This window comes from Lactuca serriola, chromosome 8 (genome assembly GCF_051521515.1).
Source record: "Lactuca serriola cultivar US96UC23 chromosome 8, Lser_US96UC23_V15, whole genome shotgun sequence".
NCBI lineage: Eukaryota > Viridiplantae > Streptophyta > Magnoliopsida > Asterales > Asteraceae > Lactuca > Lactuca serriola.
The window spans coordinates 73043172-73057073 of NC_136415.1; the positions used below are offsets into that span (position 1 = coordinate 73043172).

Here is a 13902-nt window from a genome sequence, read left to right on the forward strand (position 1 = left end):
GATTTAATGGTTAAAATTAATCAAGAAAACATAATGAATGCCTTGATTGATTGAAAGTGATTTCTATTTTAATATATATAGAGAGATAAAGATAATGGAACTCTATTGGATAGGAAAAAAATAGGTGTTTATTGCTTATTCTTACAATTAATTTGAATGTTTGGATAAAATTCAGCTTATTAAGTTAAATAACCTAATTTTAATAAGTATCTATTTCATTGCTTATTGCTTATTGTTTATTTACTAAGTAAATGTTATAAAGAATAAGCTGAAAAGCTAATTCAAAAAGTATTTTAATTACTTCCTTATTTTTCACTCCAACGTTAATCGATCGGGAGAACTAGGAGAAAAGTCAACGGTAGCGACCAACTCAAATCGATCGAAGTTGAAACAACAAATTAAGGATAAATACTATTGAAATTGAAGTATAAACTTGCAAAGTAAAGAGATAGAAAGGGTTTCTGCCAAAGTTTGGTGTTGCTCGGAATTTGAGGTATGTTCCTCAAACTGATAAATTGATGAATTATAAGTTACCAAGAAAGAAATGGAAGTGTTAATGAAGCTTAATGTAATTTATTGAGTAATTTCATCAAATACTTAAAAAAAATGTCGACCCGGAATGTGAAAAACGTATTTTGACCTAATTTAGTCAAAGTTGTGAAGTTCGGGAAGTAGTGTAGATAGATGATCAAATTAAACAATCTGTGAAGTTCATATGCTGTTGTGTGTGTTATAAACGAATGGAATTTGTTGGAAAATGACTAATGATGTGTGTATGTGTGTGGATACAAAAAGAATGTGAAACAGGGGATTGGTCTGTTGTGCGCTGCTGTGTGTTTGTTTAGAAAATCCAAGTATGCTTGCCAGTATTTTAATTTTTGTATTGCTACGTTTAGGCATCAAATACTAAGGAAACTCATTATTAGTACATAACATTATAATTGGATCAAAGGTGTTAGTCATACTGATTACCAATTGTGTTGCTTCAAATCGAATCTGCTTAGTGATGAAAACACTCGTTTTTTGTGTAAAGATATGTAGATCTATCGTTAGGACGTTTTGGTGAGTTTAAATTAATGTTTTTAAATCGGATATAAGTTATATGTGTTGGTGGGAAAGCAAAAATTCGTAAACATAAGCCCTTTGTGAAACCAATAATTTTCCGGCTGTATGTTTATACAATGGGAGTAAATCAACAGACCTATAGTTATTGATTATGAAAGTAAATTTTAGTAGATGGTATGATTGTAAAAGTTGTAATATAGTGACTTAGTGATGTCCTCTTTGAAGGCTATATATGTCCTCTTGTCTTACGACAGATAAATGTTGACATCAGATATAAATCCGGAGGATCAGAAAACCTTCAGGACTTTCTCTTTGATTGGTCTCTATTTGTTCAATTTCTCCCTAAGATGGATACTTCTTGTTTGACTGTTAAGTCGTTTTTTTTTTCTTCGAATGTCAGTACTAAGTTGGCTACATTTCTATAACATTGTTCGCTATTTTTATAATTTTTCTTTTCTTACTGCTAGTCTGCTACTACTGGTTTCTTTAATTTGTTAGAACTTTAGAATATTATTATTCTTGGTAAGTTTTTTTTTAGTGGTTAAAAGTTACTATCACCAATTTAGTAGAATTAGCCAATGCCAGGATTAGAACTTGGGGCCTCCAATCTAAGAGGCAAAGCCTCTACCAAGTGGGCTAGTCCCACATTGGCTATTATTACTGGTAAGTGTGTGCTACTTCTTTAATTAATTTGCTTCAATTTATAAGTAACTTAAAAGATTATTATGTTTTAAGATTTCTATATATTAGAATATTGTGAAAATGTCATTAACTATCAATTTCTAAGTTCGATATGGATATTTGTATTGTTTTGATGAGTTCTATAATATTGTATGATTGTTTTGTCATTCCACCTTTAAGGCTTACTCCTTGGTTCGCCTGGAGGCTAAGGGAAAATGCCTCAGAGGCATGTTTCCGTAATTTTAACCCTACAGATATATTAAAGTTGGATTTTGAGTTAATTGTGGGAAGGAAACGTGATGTTGTCCTAATGATAAGATATGATTTGTGGAAAATCCGGAAGACAAAATGAGGAGACATTAGATTGTATTGGTTAGGAAACTACTTCAGACGACAATGCTTAATGAGAATCTGAAGATGAGACAAATTGAGACGTGATCCTGAGTTGTTTACCTAGTCAAATTTCAGGGATGAAATCTCTTTCAAGTAGGGAAAATTCGTAACGACTTGGAATTTGAAACTCGAATTATTTAAATATGATGTCAGTTGATAATTGATGAAATCCGTATTTACTGTATGGAAAGGTAAGTCAAATAGCGGTAAATATGTATTTATAATAAATGCTGAAATTTGGGGGGCTAAGGTATTTGACAAATAGCATAATTGATGAAATAAATTTTGGGGTGAGAATGTACAATGTAAGACGTGTGATGGCTAAATGTTGAAACCCCAAAACATGAGTAAATACAGAAGGGAATTATAGTTACATTTTTGTTATTTTCACTCTGTGGTTAACGGATCTAGAGAATTAAGAGAGAATAATAGTCAAGCGATGGAGGAAAGGTATCTACAAACTAAAATATATTCAAGTAGAATGAAGAAATTAAGGAACAGATCCTGTTGAAATTGAAGGAGAAGCTTGCAAAGTAAGAAGTTTAGAAAGGGAGTCTGCTAAATTTTGTTTTTTCAGGGAAATTTCCTCCACATCTTATAAGAAAATTTTCAATGTAGAATTAAGAGTAAAACATTACTTTGTATAATGTGATTCTGTAAAAACTTACTCAGTTTACCTAAATCGGTTCATGCCTGTCTTTAGAATTGTGACTTGTATTAGCCTTCATAGGCGTTTTTACGACAAAAAAATGAAAAAGAAAATCAAAGGGCTAGTTATGAGATTTTCTACATCGTAGTTTGTTATTTTAGTTATGATCAGTTGATCTGACAAGATTTTTCTACATGATAACAGGCTTTATTGGAAAGTCACACCTCTCGGTATGAAGTTCATTTCATTGAGATGCTCAAACCACATACATTCAATTTCTTTCTCTTTGTCTGTGTAGTTCATTTCATTAAAGTGATCAAACCACATACATTCTTTCTCAACAAATCAACACATCTATGGCATCATCATCTGCTCCAGCTTTTTCTTACCATGTTTTTCTTAGCTTTAGAGGAGAAGATACTCGCAATAGTTTTGTGGGCCATCTCTACTCAGCTCTTGAACAAAAAGGAATCCATACTTACAAGGACAACGAAACACTTCCTCGGGGTGAATCGATTGGTCCAGCCCTTATGAAGGCTATAGAAGAATCACAGATTGCTGTCATCGTATTCTCTGAAAACTATGCAGATTCTTCATGGTGCTTAGATGAACTTGTACATATCATGAAATGCAAGGGTAAGAGAGGCCAAATCATTCTTCCCATATTTTATGGCGTGAAGCCGTCTGAATTGAGAAAACAAAAAAGGAAATACGGAGAAGCATTTGCCAAACATGAGCTGAAGAACAAGAAAAAAGTTAAATCTTGGGGACAATCATTTTTGAAAAGTCCTTTGGGATGGCTCTTTGCACCGCTTGAAAAGAATCGGAAATACATAGAAGAATCTGTCAAGCATGAGTTGGAGAACCAGACCAAGGTTGAATCTTGGAAAAAAGCAGTTGTGGATGCAAGTAACATTGCTGGATGGGAATTCAATGACAATGCCAACATGTAAGTTAATTTTTCGTGTTCGCATAATTTACGATTCAGACATGTGTCCTCTGAAAGGCGTTTATGCTTGTATTTTATAGGTATTTTATACAAGTCACTCAATTATTCTTGATGATGTTGATACAGAGACATCGAGTGCATTACATGATATTTTTGGTAAGTTAAAAGATATCCTGCATCCATGTGATGCCAGCCAGAGTTATGTAGGATTACGAGAAAAGTTAACATGCTTTGGTTGTGATCTAGGATTATGGATAAGCTCAAAATAAGTTAATGATGGACTTCATTCAGTTCAAATTTGATTCTAATTCTGTACTCAACACCTCACTTTAACTTACAATGACAAATCTATCTTGCTTTACTTTTTGCTATTTGATGTTTCCTAAGACAATTGTTTCAAGCTACTTATGATAATATCTTTACAAGTTCTATTTTGAATGTGAAAAGCAAAGGGTAGTTAGAACTCTTTTTACTTTATTTCATGGAGTATGAAATAAATTACCTCTTTTGTCATTGGGAGCATCTGTTGATTGGGATATGGGGTGGTGGGGGTGGTGGTAAGACTACTCTTGCATCTTATGTTTATAGTGAATTCTCTAGAGAGTTTTTTGGTTGCTGCTTTGTTGAAGATATTCGAGAGAAATCAAGTAAGAATGGTTTGGAACAATTGCAAGAAAAAATTCTCTCTGATGTTTTAAAACCAAATCAAGTGCAGATAAGGGGAGTTGAGGAAGGAAAACACATGATAAAGGATAGGTTAGGCCATAGAAAGGTCTTGATTGTTCTTGATGATGTTGATAACCTTGAACAACTCAAAGCGTTAGCAGGATCACATAATTGGTTCGGTGAAGGAAGTCTAATAATAATCACAAGCAGAGATGAACATTTATTAAATGTTCACAAAGTTGACGTGATACACAAAATTAGTTTGTTACATGATGATGAGGCCATGGAGCTCTTCTGCAATCATGCACTCCGGGGTGATAGGCGTGTTGAAGATTATGAGATGCTTTCAAATGATGTGGTTTCTTATGCTGGTGGGCTCCCATTAGCACTAAGAGTTCTCGGTTGTTTTCTATGTGACAAAGATATGAATCAGTGGAGGAGTGCAATAGCCAGACTGAAAGAGATCCCAGATACTGATATTCTGGGAAAGCTAAAAGTCAGCTTTGATGGACTTAAACAGCATGAGCAAGACTTGTTCCTTGATATAGCATGTTTTTTTAGGTGGGCGAAGAAAGATACCGCAATGGAGATTCTTGATGCTTGTGGTTTTCACCCTGTTATAGGAATAGAGGTGTTGAGACAAAAGGCTCTCATAACTATTTCTTGGGATGGGAGATTTGATATGCATGATCTGGTGCAAGAAATGGGACACCACATTGTTAGAGGTGAACACCCCAAGAATCCTGAAAAACATAGTAGAGTTTGGAAGACAGAAGATGTTCTTAAAATATGTGCCATGGATGCAACCACGGTAATGTTAAAGCTAACTTTGCATGATATGTTATGTATGTATAAACAAACACTTTTGAATCAATCCTGACACCATTTTGTTCCTCTGTCACAGGAACTTGAAAAGATCGAAGCAATAAAAATAGTTTTTCGGTTTCAGCCAGCAAAAAAACAAGAACAAGATCTTCATTCGGTTGCTGCAAACATGAAGAACCTTCGGTATATGGAATCAATAGGTGATCCTGCAAAATCATTGTTTAATGACCTTCCACTCACTGAGCTTTGCTGTCTTATATTGTATGATGGCTTGCAAAAACAACTTTGGGAGGATTATATGGTAATTCTTATTGCTAATCACTTTATCTAATTAACAGATGAAAACAAAATGGACTATGAATTACAGACATGACTAATCCAGAGTAAATTTCAAGTATCTATAGTATTGAAAAGCATAGACCTTTATTCTGTGAATTTCCTTTGTTTTAATAACTATAAAATTTTCAAAATATATAACTTGTTTCTTGACATATTATTGGAATCCTTCGACAAGATTATATGTAGGATCCAACTTCCTTAAGAAGCAGAGTAAATTTCAAGTATCTGTAGTATTGAAAAGTAAATTTGTATCTATGTCAAGACAAAAGGATATTTAGATGGAGAATGGGTTTTACATAAATACCAAGGATTATAATGACTAGTATGTCAAGAAACAAGTTATATATTTTATTTCCTTTTTGTTTTTCCAAATATAAATACAATGTTGCTATTTAGGTGAGAATTCAATCTATTTTTTTTGTTGATTAAAAACAAGTATAAAACATTGATTTCACTGATCTGGGTTTAAGGATCTTTTATTATTATTTCTTTTCATAAGTGATTCATAGATATTTTATTGAATAATTGAGCACTTCAGATGATTTCTGTTTGCGGATGGAAGAAACTAGTTTTTTATTTTATTTTATTATTATTATTATTATTATTATTATTATTATTATTATTATTATTATCTCATATATAAATAGTATATAACTGTGTTTCTCTGCGTGTGTTTGTGTCTGTGTGCATGCCATTTTCCTCAAAATCTTGTCACCTTGATATATTTTTGACTTGTATTCAACAGTTTCTGCCAAGTTTGAAGTTATTGAAACTTCACAACATGCATAACCTATCCATGACACCAGATTTTAATGGACTTCCAAAGCTTGAAAGATTCATTCTTCATGAATGCCATTGTTTAAAAGAGATTCATCCATCGATTGGTTGCTTGGAAAAGCTTGTTTTCTTATCTATAGAATATTGTTCTGGTCTTGAGATGTTTCCACCCATTTGGGGAATAAAGAAACTAGAGATACTTTCATTCGCAGTCCAGTGCAAAGTTGTTGAGTTTTCAAAGATCCAACAACAGAAGATGGAGGATTTACTACATCTTGATTTGGATCATGGTGGGAATGAAGTTGCATCCTACATAGAATCCTGTCCAAACTTTTTAGTTTTTTGTTGGGTAGATTTTTTTCACAACATGCAAGAACTCTGCTTCTTAAGGAAGTTGGATCTCCGCTGGTGCAAGTTGCGAGATGAAGACATAGGCTCTTATGTTTTAGAGTTGCCCAACTTGCAACAACTTGATCTAAAAGGAAATAAGTTTTCACAATTAAGTTTTAGTTGCTTGCAACTTCCTCGGCTCAAATGGCTTGATGTGTCATCCTGCAATGAACTTGTAGAATTGTCAGAGATGCCATCAAGTATAGCTGTTGTTATAGCAGATGATTGTAGCTCGCTTGAAAGCTTTGGAGATATCTCAAACTGTAAATGGTTGTGGAAAGTCTCACTTCTGGGGGACAACAAACTTGGTGATGGTGAGATATTACTAGACTCCATGCTCCAGGTTTTGCTTTGCGTACCTTTTGAATTTCGATCTTTATCATATTAATTAACCCAAACATACAAATAAGTGAATGTGTTTTCCATGGCAGGGGAATGCTATTGAAGATCACTTTATCAGTGTCAGACTTCAATATCAGAATCCAAGGGCATTTGTAGGTAGATTCTTTAGGGGAAAAACATTCACAAAGCGTCTCCCACATGCTAAATGGAACCTATTTGATGACGACACGTTTAGACTGGTTCTTCCAGATGATTGGTGCAATGACTTCTGTGGGTTCTTAATACACATTATTACCCTGGAGATGGGTACGATTGATATAATCATGAAGCAGGAGCAAGATCAGGAAAATTCTCGATTTGAGATTTGGCAGGACTCTAATGATTCACCAGAGCCTGAATATGATGGAGAAGTAACGACACATGTGGGATATGTTTCCTTTAGTTCATTGAGGCAGACCACATCACTGAATCCATCATACAATATCATTTCATTTTCCATAAAGGGGTATTGGACTTCATTTGCAGCTGAGCTCGTTCCTAGAAAAAGTAAAGATGATCCGGTGCAAACAAGAAAAGTTGCAACAGATTGCTCAGAGTTTTGGGATGAGGAAAATAATGTTAGTAAGGCATTTATGATACAAGATAATTTAGAGTCTTCTATCAGTATTCTTTGGCAAACTTAGAAAAACATCTAACAAACCTATACACCCATACATAGATCTCTGGATTCTTTGCCAATTTGTATAGTCCCCACTCTGAACTTATATATGATGGTGATTACACTGCAACATACATTGAGAAACAAATTGCAAAGGGAGGACAATGAATGAAATGAAGATGATTGAATATCATGGTAAGAATTCCTTCTGATTTGATCCTAGGTTCTGATACTGCAAAATACATCGAGTATTGAGGGGGAATTCTTTGTATATAATCTTTAGCTAATTCATATGACTACACTATGTATTTATACAGGAAAGCAGCACCTCTATATCATCATGACAGGGTGCGACTCACAGTAGAGGTAACAATCATCTGTAAGTCACATCATATATAACTGCCTCCAACTGCCACAATATTATAGTCTAACATAACACAGCAAGGAAACAAGAAGATACAAGATCAGAAGTAGGTTTGTTAGCCTAGCCTATTAGGGTTTTGTCTAGCTAGTATTTATATCCGTTTTCTATTTTGTAATCTTTTTGTTTTTCATTGAGAATCCTTGTATATTTCTCTTTATTATAATCATATGACAATGTTATCATGGTATCAGAGCGGAGGTTTGATACGTTGTTAGAACCCCTTGTAGGGTTATTGTAGCAGATTCGTTCATAGCAGATTGATGTGTTGATTCGCCGTTGCTGTTAATTCGTTCGTTGGTGCTGTTAATTCGTTCGCTGTTGTCAGTATTCGTTGTTACGTTGCTTTGTTGTCGTTGTTGATTCGTTGTCTGTTTGATTGCTTCCGCTGGTTTGTTACTCCTTTCATTCTCAGATTGTTATACTGTTATTGTGGTTATTTATTCACTGTTAACATGACTGGAAATGATGATTCCCTTCAGTCAATTAGTACTCACCTAGATGGAAAGAATTATACGTATTGGAGTTTCGTTATGAAGAACTTCCTTCGTAGGAAGAATATGTGAGGCTATGTCACTAGGACTAAAGCCAAACCCTCAGTTCCTCAAACTAAGAATTTTGATTTGTTGTTTGATGCTTGGGAGACAGATAACTCCAAGGTTATTACTTGGATTAGTAACTCTGTTACTCAGTCTATTGGTATGCAATTGGCTAAGTATGACACAACAAAGGAAGTTTGGAATCATTTGGAGAGACTGTATACTCAGTCTAATTTTGCTAAACAATACCAGTTAGAATATGATATTCGTGCCCTTCAAAAGAATGACCAGAGTATTCAAGATTTCTATGTTGCTATGTATGATCTGTGGGATCAATTGGCTCTTACTGAATCTAAAGAGTTAAAAGATTTTGAGCCTTACATTGCTAGGAGGGAAGAACAACGCTTGGTCTAGTTCTTGATGACCTTGCGTTCTGATTTTGAAGGTTTACGAGGAACAATTCTTCATCGCTCTCCTCTTCCCTCAGTTGATTCTGTTGTCCATGAGTTAATTGCAGAAGAGACTCGTATCAAGTCTCATGCAGATAAAGGGTTTAAAGCAACTTCTATTCCTACTCCTGCTCCTGCTGTGCTTGCTGTCTCCTCAAATCAGTCCCGACAAACTTCAAGGGATGCTTATGACGAGTGTGCATTCTGCAAACAGAAGAATCATTGGAAAGCTCAGTGTCTATTGTTAGTCAATAAGGGTAAATCTGGTCAACCTCAGTCGGGACAATAAAATAGGTTTGGTCAACAGAAGTTTCAGCCACGTTCATCTGGTACTCCTCCATAGACCCCTCATCCTCCACAGTTTGCTGATGCGCTGCTATTCCACCAATTGATACAAATTCTATTAGAAACATGCCCCCATCTGCATTGGATCCCAAGGTGTTTGAGAGCTTTAGACAATATTTGGCTTCTAATCCCACTGCCATGTCTGCATCTATGTCTCACTCTAGTCCTACTTCATCTGGTACATCAGGTATTCCCTAATCTTTGTGGATTTTAGATTCTGGTGCAACCCATCATATTACCCCTCATTTGTCATCATTTACTTCTTTGTCGCAAGTGTCATCTATTTCTGTTAAGTCTGCTAGTGATACATCTATGCTAGTTGAGGGTGTTGGGTCTGTCTCTATTTCTCATATCAATCTCCCTGATGTTTATTACATTCCCAAACTTACTTTGAATCTTGCCTCTGTCAGTCAGTTATGTAAGTCTGGTAACAGGTGTTCTTTTCTGATTTTTTCTGTGTTATACAGGATCAACACACCTAGAAGGTGATTGGGATCGGCGGTAGGGTGGGGGAACTGTATGTCTTGGAGGTTCTCAAAGTGTCTGTTGTTGCTGCCTCCAACATTGATTTATCTTCTTTCCGTTTGAGTCATTTGTCATCTGAGTTTTATCTTCGGCATTCTTGTTTGGGACATGTGTCTGTATCACGTTTGAATTTTTTAGCATCTAGTGGTATTTTGGGTCATTTAGACACTTGTGATATTTTTGATTATAGTGGTTGTAAACTGGAAAAATTCTCTGCTTTACCTTTCAATAAAAGTATGTCTTGTTCTACTGTCCCTTTTGACATTATTCATTTTGATGTATGGGGTCCTGCACTAGTATCCACAAAGGGTGGGCCAACCTATTATGTATCTTTTATAGATGATTATACTCGATATACATGGGTTTATCTTATGAAACGTAGATCTGATTTCTTTGATATTTACAATAATTTTAGAGCTCTTGTTAAAACTCAACATTCGGCTGTGATTAAGTGCTTCAGGTGTGAATTAAGGGGTGAATATACCTCTAATGATTTTACTCGGTTACTTGCTTCTGATGATACCATACATCAGTCCTCGTGTACTGACACACCTCAGCAAAACAGTGTGGCAGAACGAAAACATCGTCATATTGTTGAGACTGCCCGTTCATTGCTCTTGTCTGCGCAGGTCCCAAGTGCCTTTTAGGGAGAAGCAGTCCTAACTGATGTGTATGTGATTAATCATATCCCTACATCATTGAATTCAGAAATGTCTCCTTTTGAGAAGCTATATGGTCATCTACCAGACTACTCTTCCTTACGAGTTTTTGGATGTACTTGTTTTGTTCTTCATCCTCATGTTGAGAGGAACAAGTTGGGGCCGAAATCTGCTATTTGTGTGTTTTGTGGTATGGTATTGGACAGAAATGATACCGTTGCTATGATCCTGTGAGTCAGAAGTTATATGTTTCCTGGTATGTGACTTTTTTGGAACATATTCTTTTCTACTCAATTCCTGCTACAACCCACAATGTAACGAAGTCCGATCTTCTGCATATTGATCCTTTCAATGAAGAGATAGAGGCTCGAGATTCATCTACACCACCTGATCCTTCAGCTCATGATACACCCACCTCTTCAGAGAGTTCCTCAACCCCTTGTTCCTGAGCCCAGTCCTATTGTTGAAATTGAGTATCCACCTCCACCACCACCTCTCAGCAGATCTACTCGTCCTGTCAAGTCCACTAAGCTTCCAAATTTTACTTACTCTATATATTCAGGACCATTTGCTTCATTTATAGCGAGTATCCATCATCTGTCTAAACCTGAATCATATAGAGAAGTTGTTTTAGATCCTCTTTGGCAGATTGCTATGGCTGAGGAACTCACTGCTCTTCATCAGACTCATACATGGGATTTGGTTTCCCTTCCTCCTGGGAAACATACGATAGGTTGTCGTTGGGTGTACAAGATAAAAATAAAAGCTGGTGGGTCTGTTGAGCGGTACAAGGCCAGACTTGTAGCAAAAGGGTATTCTCAACAGTATGGTTTTGACTATGAGGAGACATTTGGCCCCATTGCAAAGATGACGACAGTCCGTACTATGATTGTTGTTGCATCTGTTCGACAGTGGAAGATTTTTCAAATAGATGTCAAGAATGCCTTTTTGAATGGTGATCTCCATGAAGAGGTTTATATGACTCCTCCCCCAGGAATTCAACACCGACCGGGTGAAGTTTGTCGGCTTCGCAAAGCTTTGTATGGTCTCAAGCAAGCCCCTCGTGTTTGGTTTGAGAAATTATCCACAATGATTACCCCTCTTGGATTTGTCCAGAGTAATCACGATTCTGCTTTGTTTGTTAGATGCTCAAGTGCAGGATGGATTCTTCTATCCTTATATGTGGATGACATGATTATTACAGGTGATGACCATAGTGGTACTGAGTTTTTGAAGCATGATCTAGCTCATCGATTTGCTATGAAAGATTTAGGCTTGCTGCGTTATTTCTTGGATATTGAGGTAGCCCAGTCTAACAAATGGTATCTTCTTTCTCAGAATATATATATATATATATATATATATATATATATATATATATGACTTGTTTACACGTGCGGGCCTCTCTGACAATCGGACTGTTTATACTCCCCTTGAAACCAATGCACACTACTCTCCTACTGATGGTGTTGCTTTGTCTGATCCGAACCTTTATCGCACTGTTGTGGAAGTTCGATTTATCTCACGGTTACTTGTCCAGATATTGCCCATGTTGTTCATGTTGTCAGTCAGTTTGTTACTGCCTCTACCTCTGTTCATTGGGGTGCTGTTTTCCGTATTCAGAGATATCTTCGTGACACTCAGTTTCAGACCCTCTTGTTTCCCTCGACGCCTTCTCTTGAGTTATGTGCATATAGTGATGCTGATTGGGATGGTGATCGCCATGATCGTAAGTGCACCACTGGATTTTGCGTATTTCTTGGAGAGTCTCTCATTTCGTGGAAGAGCAAGAAACAAGACGTTGTCTCTAGATCTTCCACGGAGGCTGAATATTGTGCTATGGGTGTAACTACATGTGAGATTATCTGGTTACGGTGGCTGTTTGTAGATATAGGACTTCATATTTCTTCATCTACTCCCTTGCATTTTGATAACAAAAGTGCGATACAAATTGCAAAGAATTCTGTTTTTCATGAGCGAACGAAGCACATTGAGATTGATTGTCATTTTACCCGTCATCACCTGTAGCTCGGGACCATATCGCTTCCGTTTGTTTCATTAACCTTGCAGATTGCGGATATTTTTATGAAGGCTCTATCGGCTTCTCGGTTTCAGTTCTTATATGACAAACTCTTAATGCTTATTGTTGCGGCATTGTGAGTTTGAGGGGGGATGTTAGCATAGCCCATTAGGGTTTTGTCTAGCTAGTATTTATATCCGCTTTCTACTTTGTAGTCTTTATGCTTTTCATTGAGAACCCTTGTATATTTCTCTTTATTATAATCATATGACAATGTTATCAGGTTATGATCTTGACCAACTAGAGATGGTAGGCTTGATGAGAGGACCAACAGTAATCATGACTAGAAAATAACATTAACTATAAATCACAAGGTATACATGATGTAAATTATGTAAAGTATGGTGCCAGCTTATTATCACATAATAATGAGGCTATTTAGGTCTATGTTTCATAGACATGTATATCAGGTATATTCAAACAACCATAACTTCTTCGTTTCAACTATGTTTTTAGCGATCTTTATATCCACGAAAATGTATTGACGGGCCCCACACTTCTATCTAGTTACTTTTGGCTTAACACATGTCGAACTGAAAACCCTTATCCATGCAAAAAAGCCTAACAGATAACTTTTCCATTTTACCCTTCGGCTCTGAAACACAAACCAAGGGCTTAGGTTACATAATACATATTATCAACATCCAATAAGTTCTAAACCCTATTCTCTTAAGGACCAAGGCCTTTACTCGATGCATGTATTGTCCATAATCCTAAAATAAGAAACTTTCTCGAAACAGGATGTTACAACTCTCCCCCCCCCCCCCCCCCCCCACTTAAATTAGATTTCGTCCTCGAAATTCGTTTTGATTATAATCACTGAAAACGACACCAATATATTCCATAAGATTCATATAACCATTTAGAAATCAAGGCAGCTATACAGAGAAGTTGAGAGATCACTTGAGAACCTACAACTGTCAACCAACAACCCAATAACTTGAAAATATTCAACCGCGACCATTATCTTTCTCTCCCTAACTGTAAGACCCAAATCAAAGCAACTACTACTCAAAGAGGAAACTTCTCAAAAATTGGAATTACAAACTACTTCCATCAGTAAACTCCCAAAAATTGGGAACCCATCAGTCTAAACTCCAGGAACCGTACCTTAACACTGATGATCATCCATTCGACGTAACAAAACATA

The 13902-nt window shown here is 36.1% G+C and overlaps 1 protein-coding gene across 3 annotated transcripts; it reads left to right on the forward strand.

Annotated features, from left to right (window-relative positions):
- The first annotated feature begins 321 nt into the window (after positions 1-321).
- Positions 322-10262, forward strand: LOC145065862 (disease resistance protein Roq1-like). 3 transcript variants are annotated; one of them, XR_013688544.1, is made up of 11 exons: positions 322-493; positions 2993-3737; positions 3818-3893; positions 4453-5214; positions 5308-5529; positions 6313-7077; positions 7166-7693; positions 7795-7929; positions 8052-8100; positions 8386-9675; positions 9956-10262. XR_013688544.1 is itself a non-coding variant. In XM_079012963.1 (10 exons), exons 3-9 carry the CDS (start codon positions 3145-3147, stop codon positions 7900-7902), a joined length of 3054 nt encoding a protein of 1017 aa, XP_078869089.1. In that variant the 5' UTR covers positions 322-493; positions 2993-3018; positions 3087-3144; the 3' UTR covers positions 7903-7929; positions 8052-8364. The 3 variants fall into 3 exon arrangements, 2 of the variants coding, with proteins under 2 accessions (XP_078869089.1, XP_078869090.1); XM_079012963.1 differs by lacking the exons at positions 8386-9675; positions 9956-10262 and having other exon boundaries at positions 2993-3018; positions 3087-3737; positions 8052-8364; XM_079012964.1 differs by lacking the exons at positions 7795-7929; positions 8052-8100; positions 8386-9675; positions 9956-10262 and having other exon boundaries at positions 6313-7048; positions 7166-7316.
- The last annotated feature ends 3640 nt before the right edge of the window (positions 10263-13902 follow it).

What these genes read in the sequence shown, in the direction of transcription:
- LOC145065862 (XM_079012963.1), top strand. Translation starts at nt 3,145, where the DNA reads ATGGCATCATCATCTGCTCCAGCTTTTTCTTACCATGTTTTTCTTAGC. An exon ending in TTCAATGACAATGCCAACAT is followed by an intron (nt 3,738 to 3,817) that starts GTAAGTTAATTT and finishes TGTATTTTATAG; the next exon opens with GTATTTTATACAAGTCACTC. An exon ending in AACTTTGGGAGGATTATATG is followed by an intron (nt 5,530 to 6,312) that starts GTAATTCTTATT and finishes TGTATTCAACAG; the next exon opens with TTTCTGCCAAGTTTGAAGTT.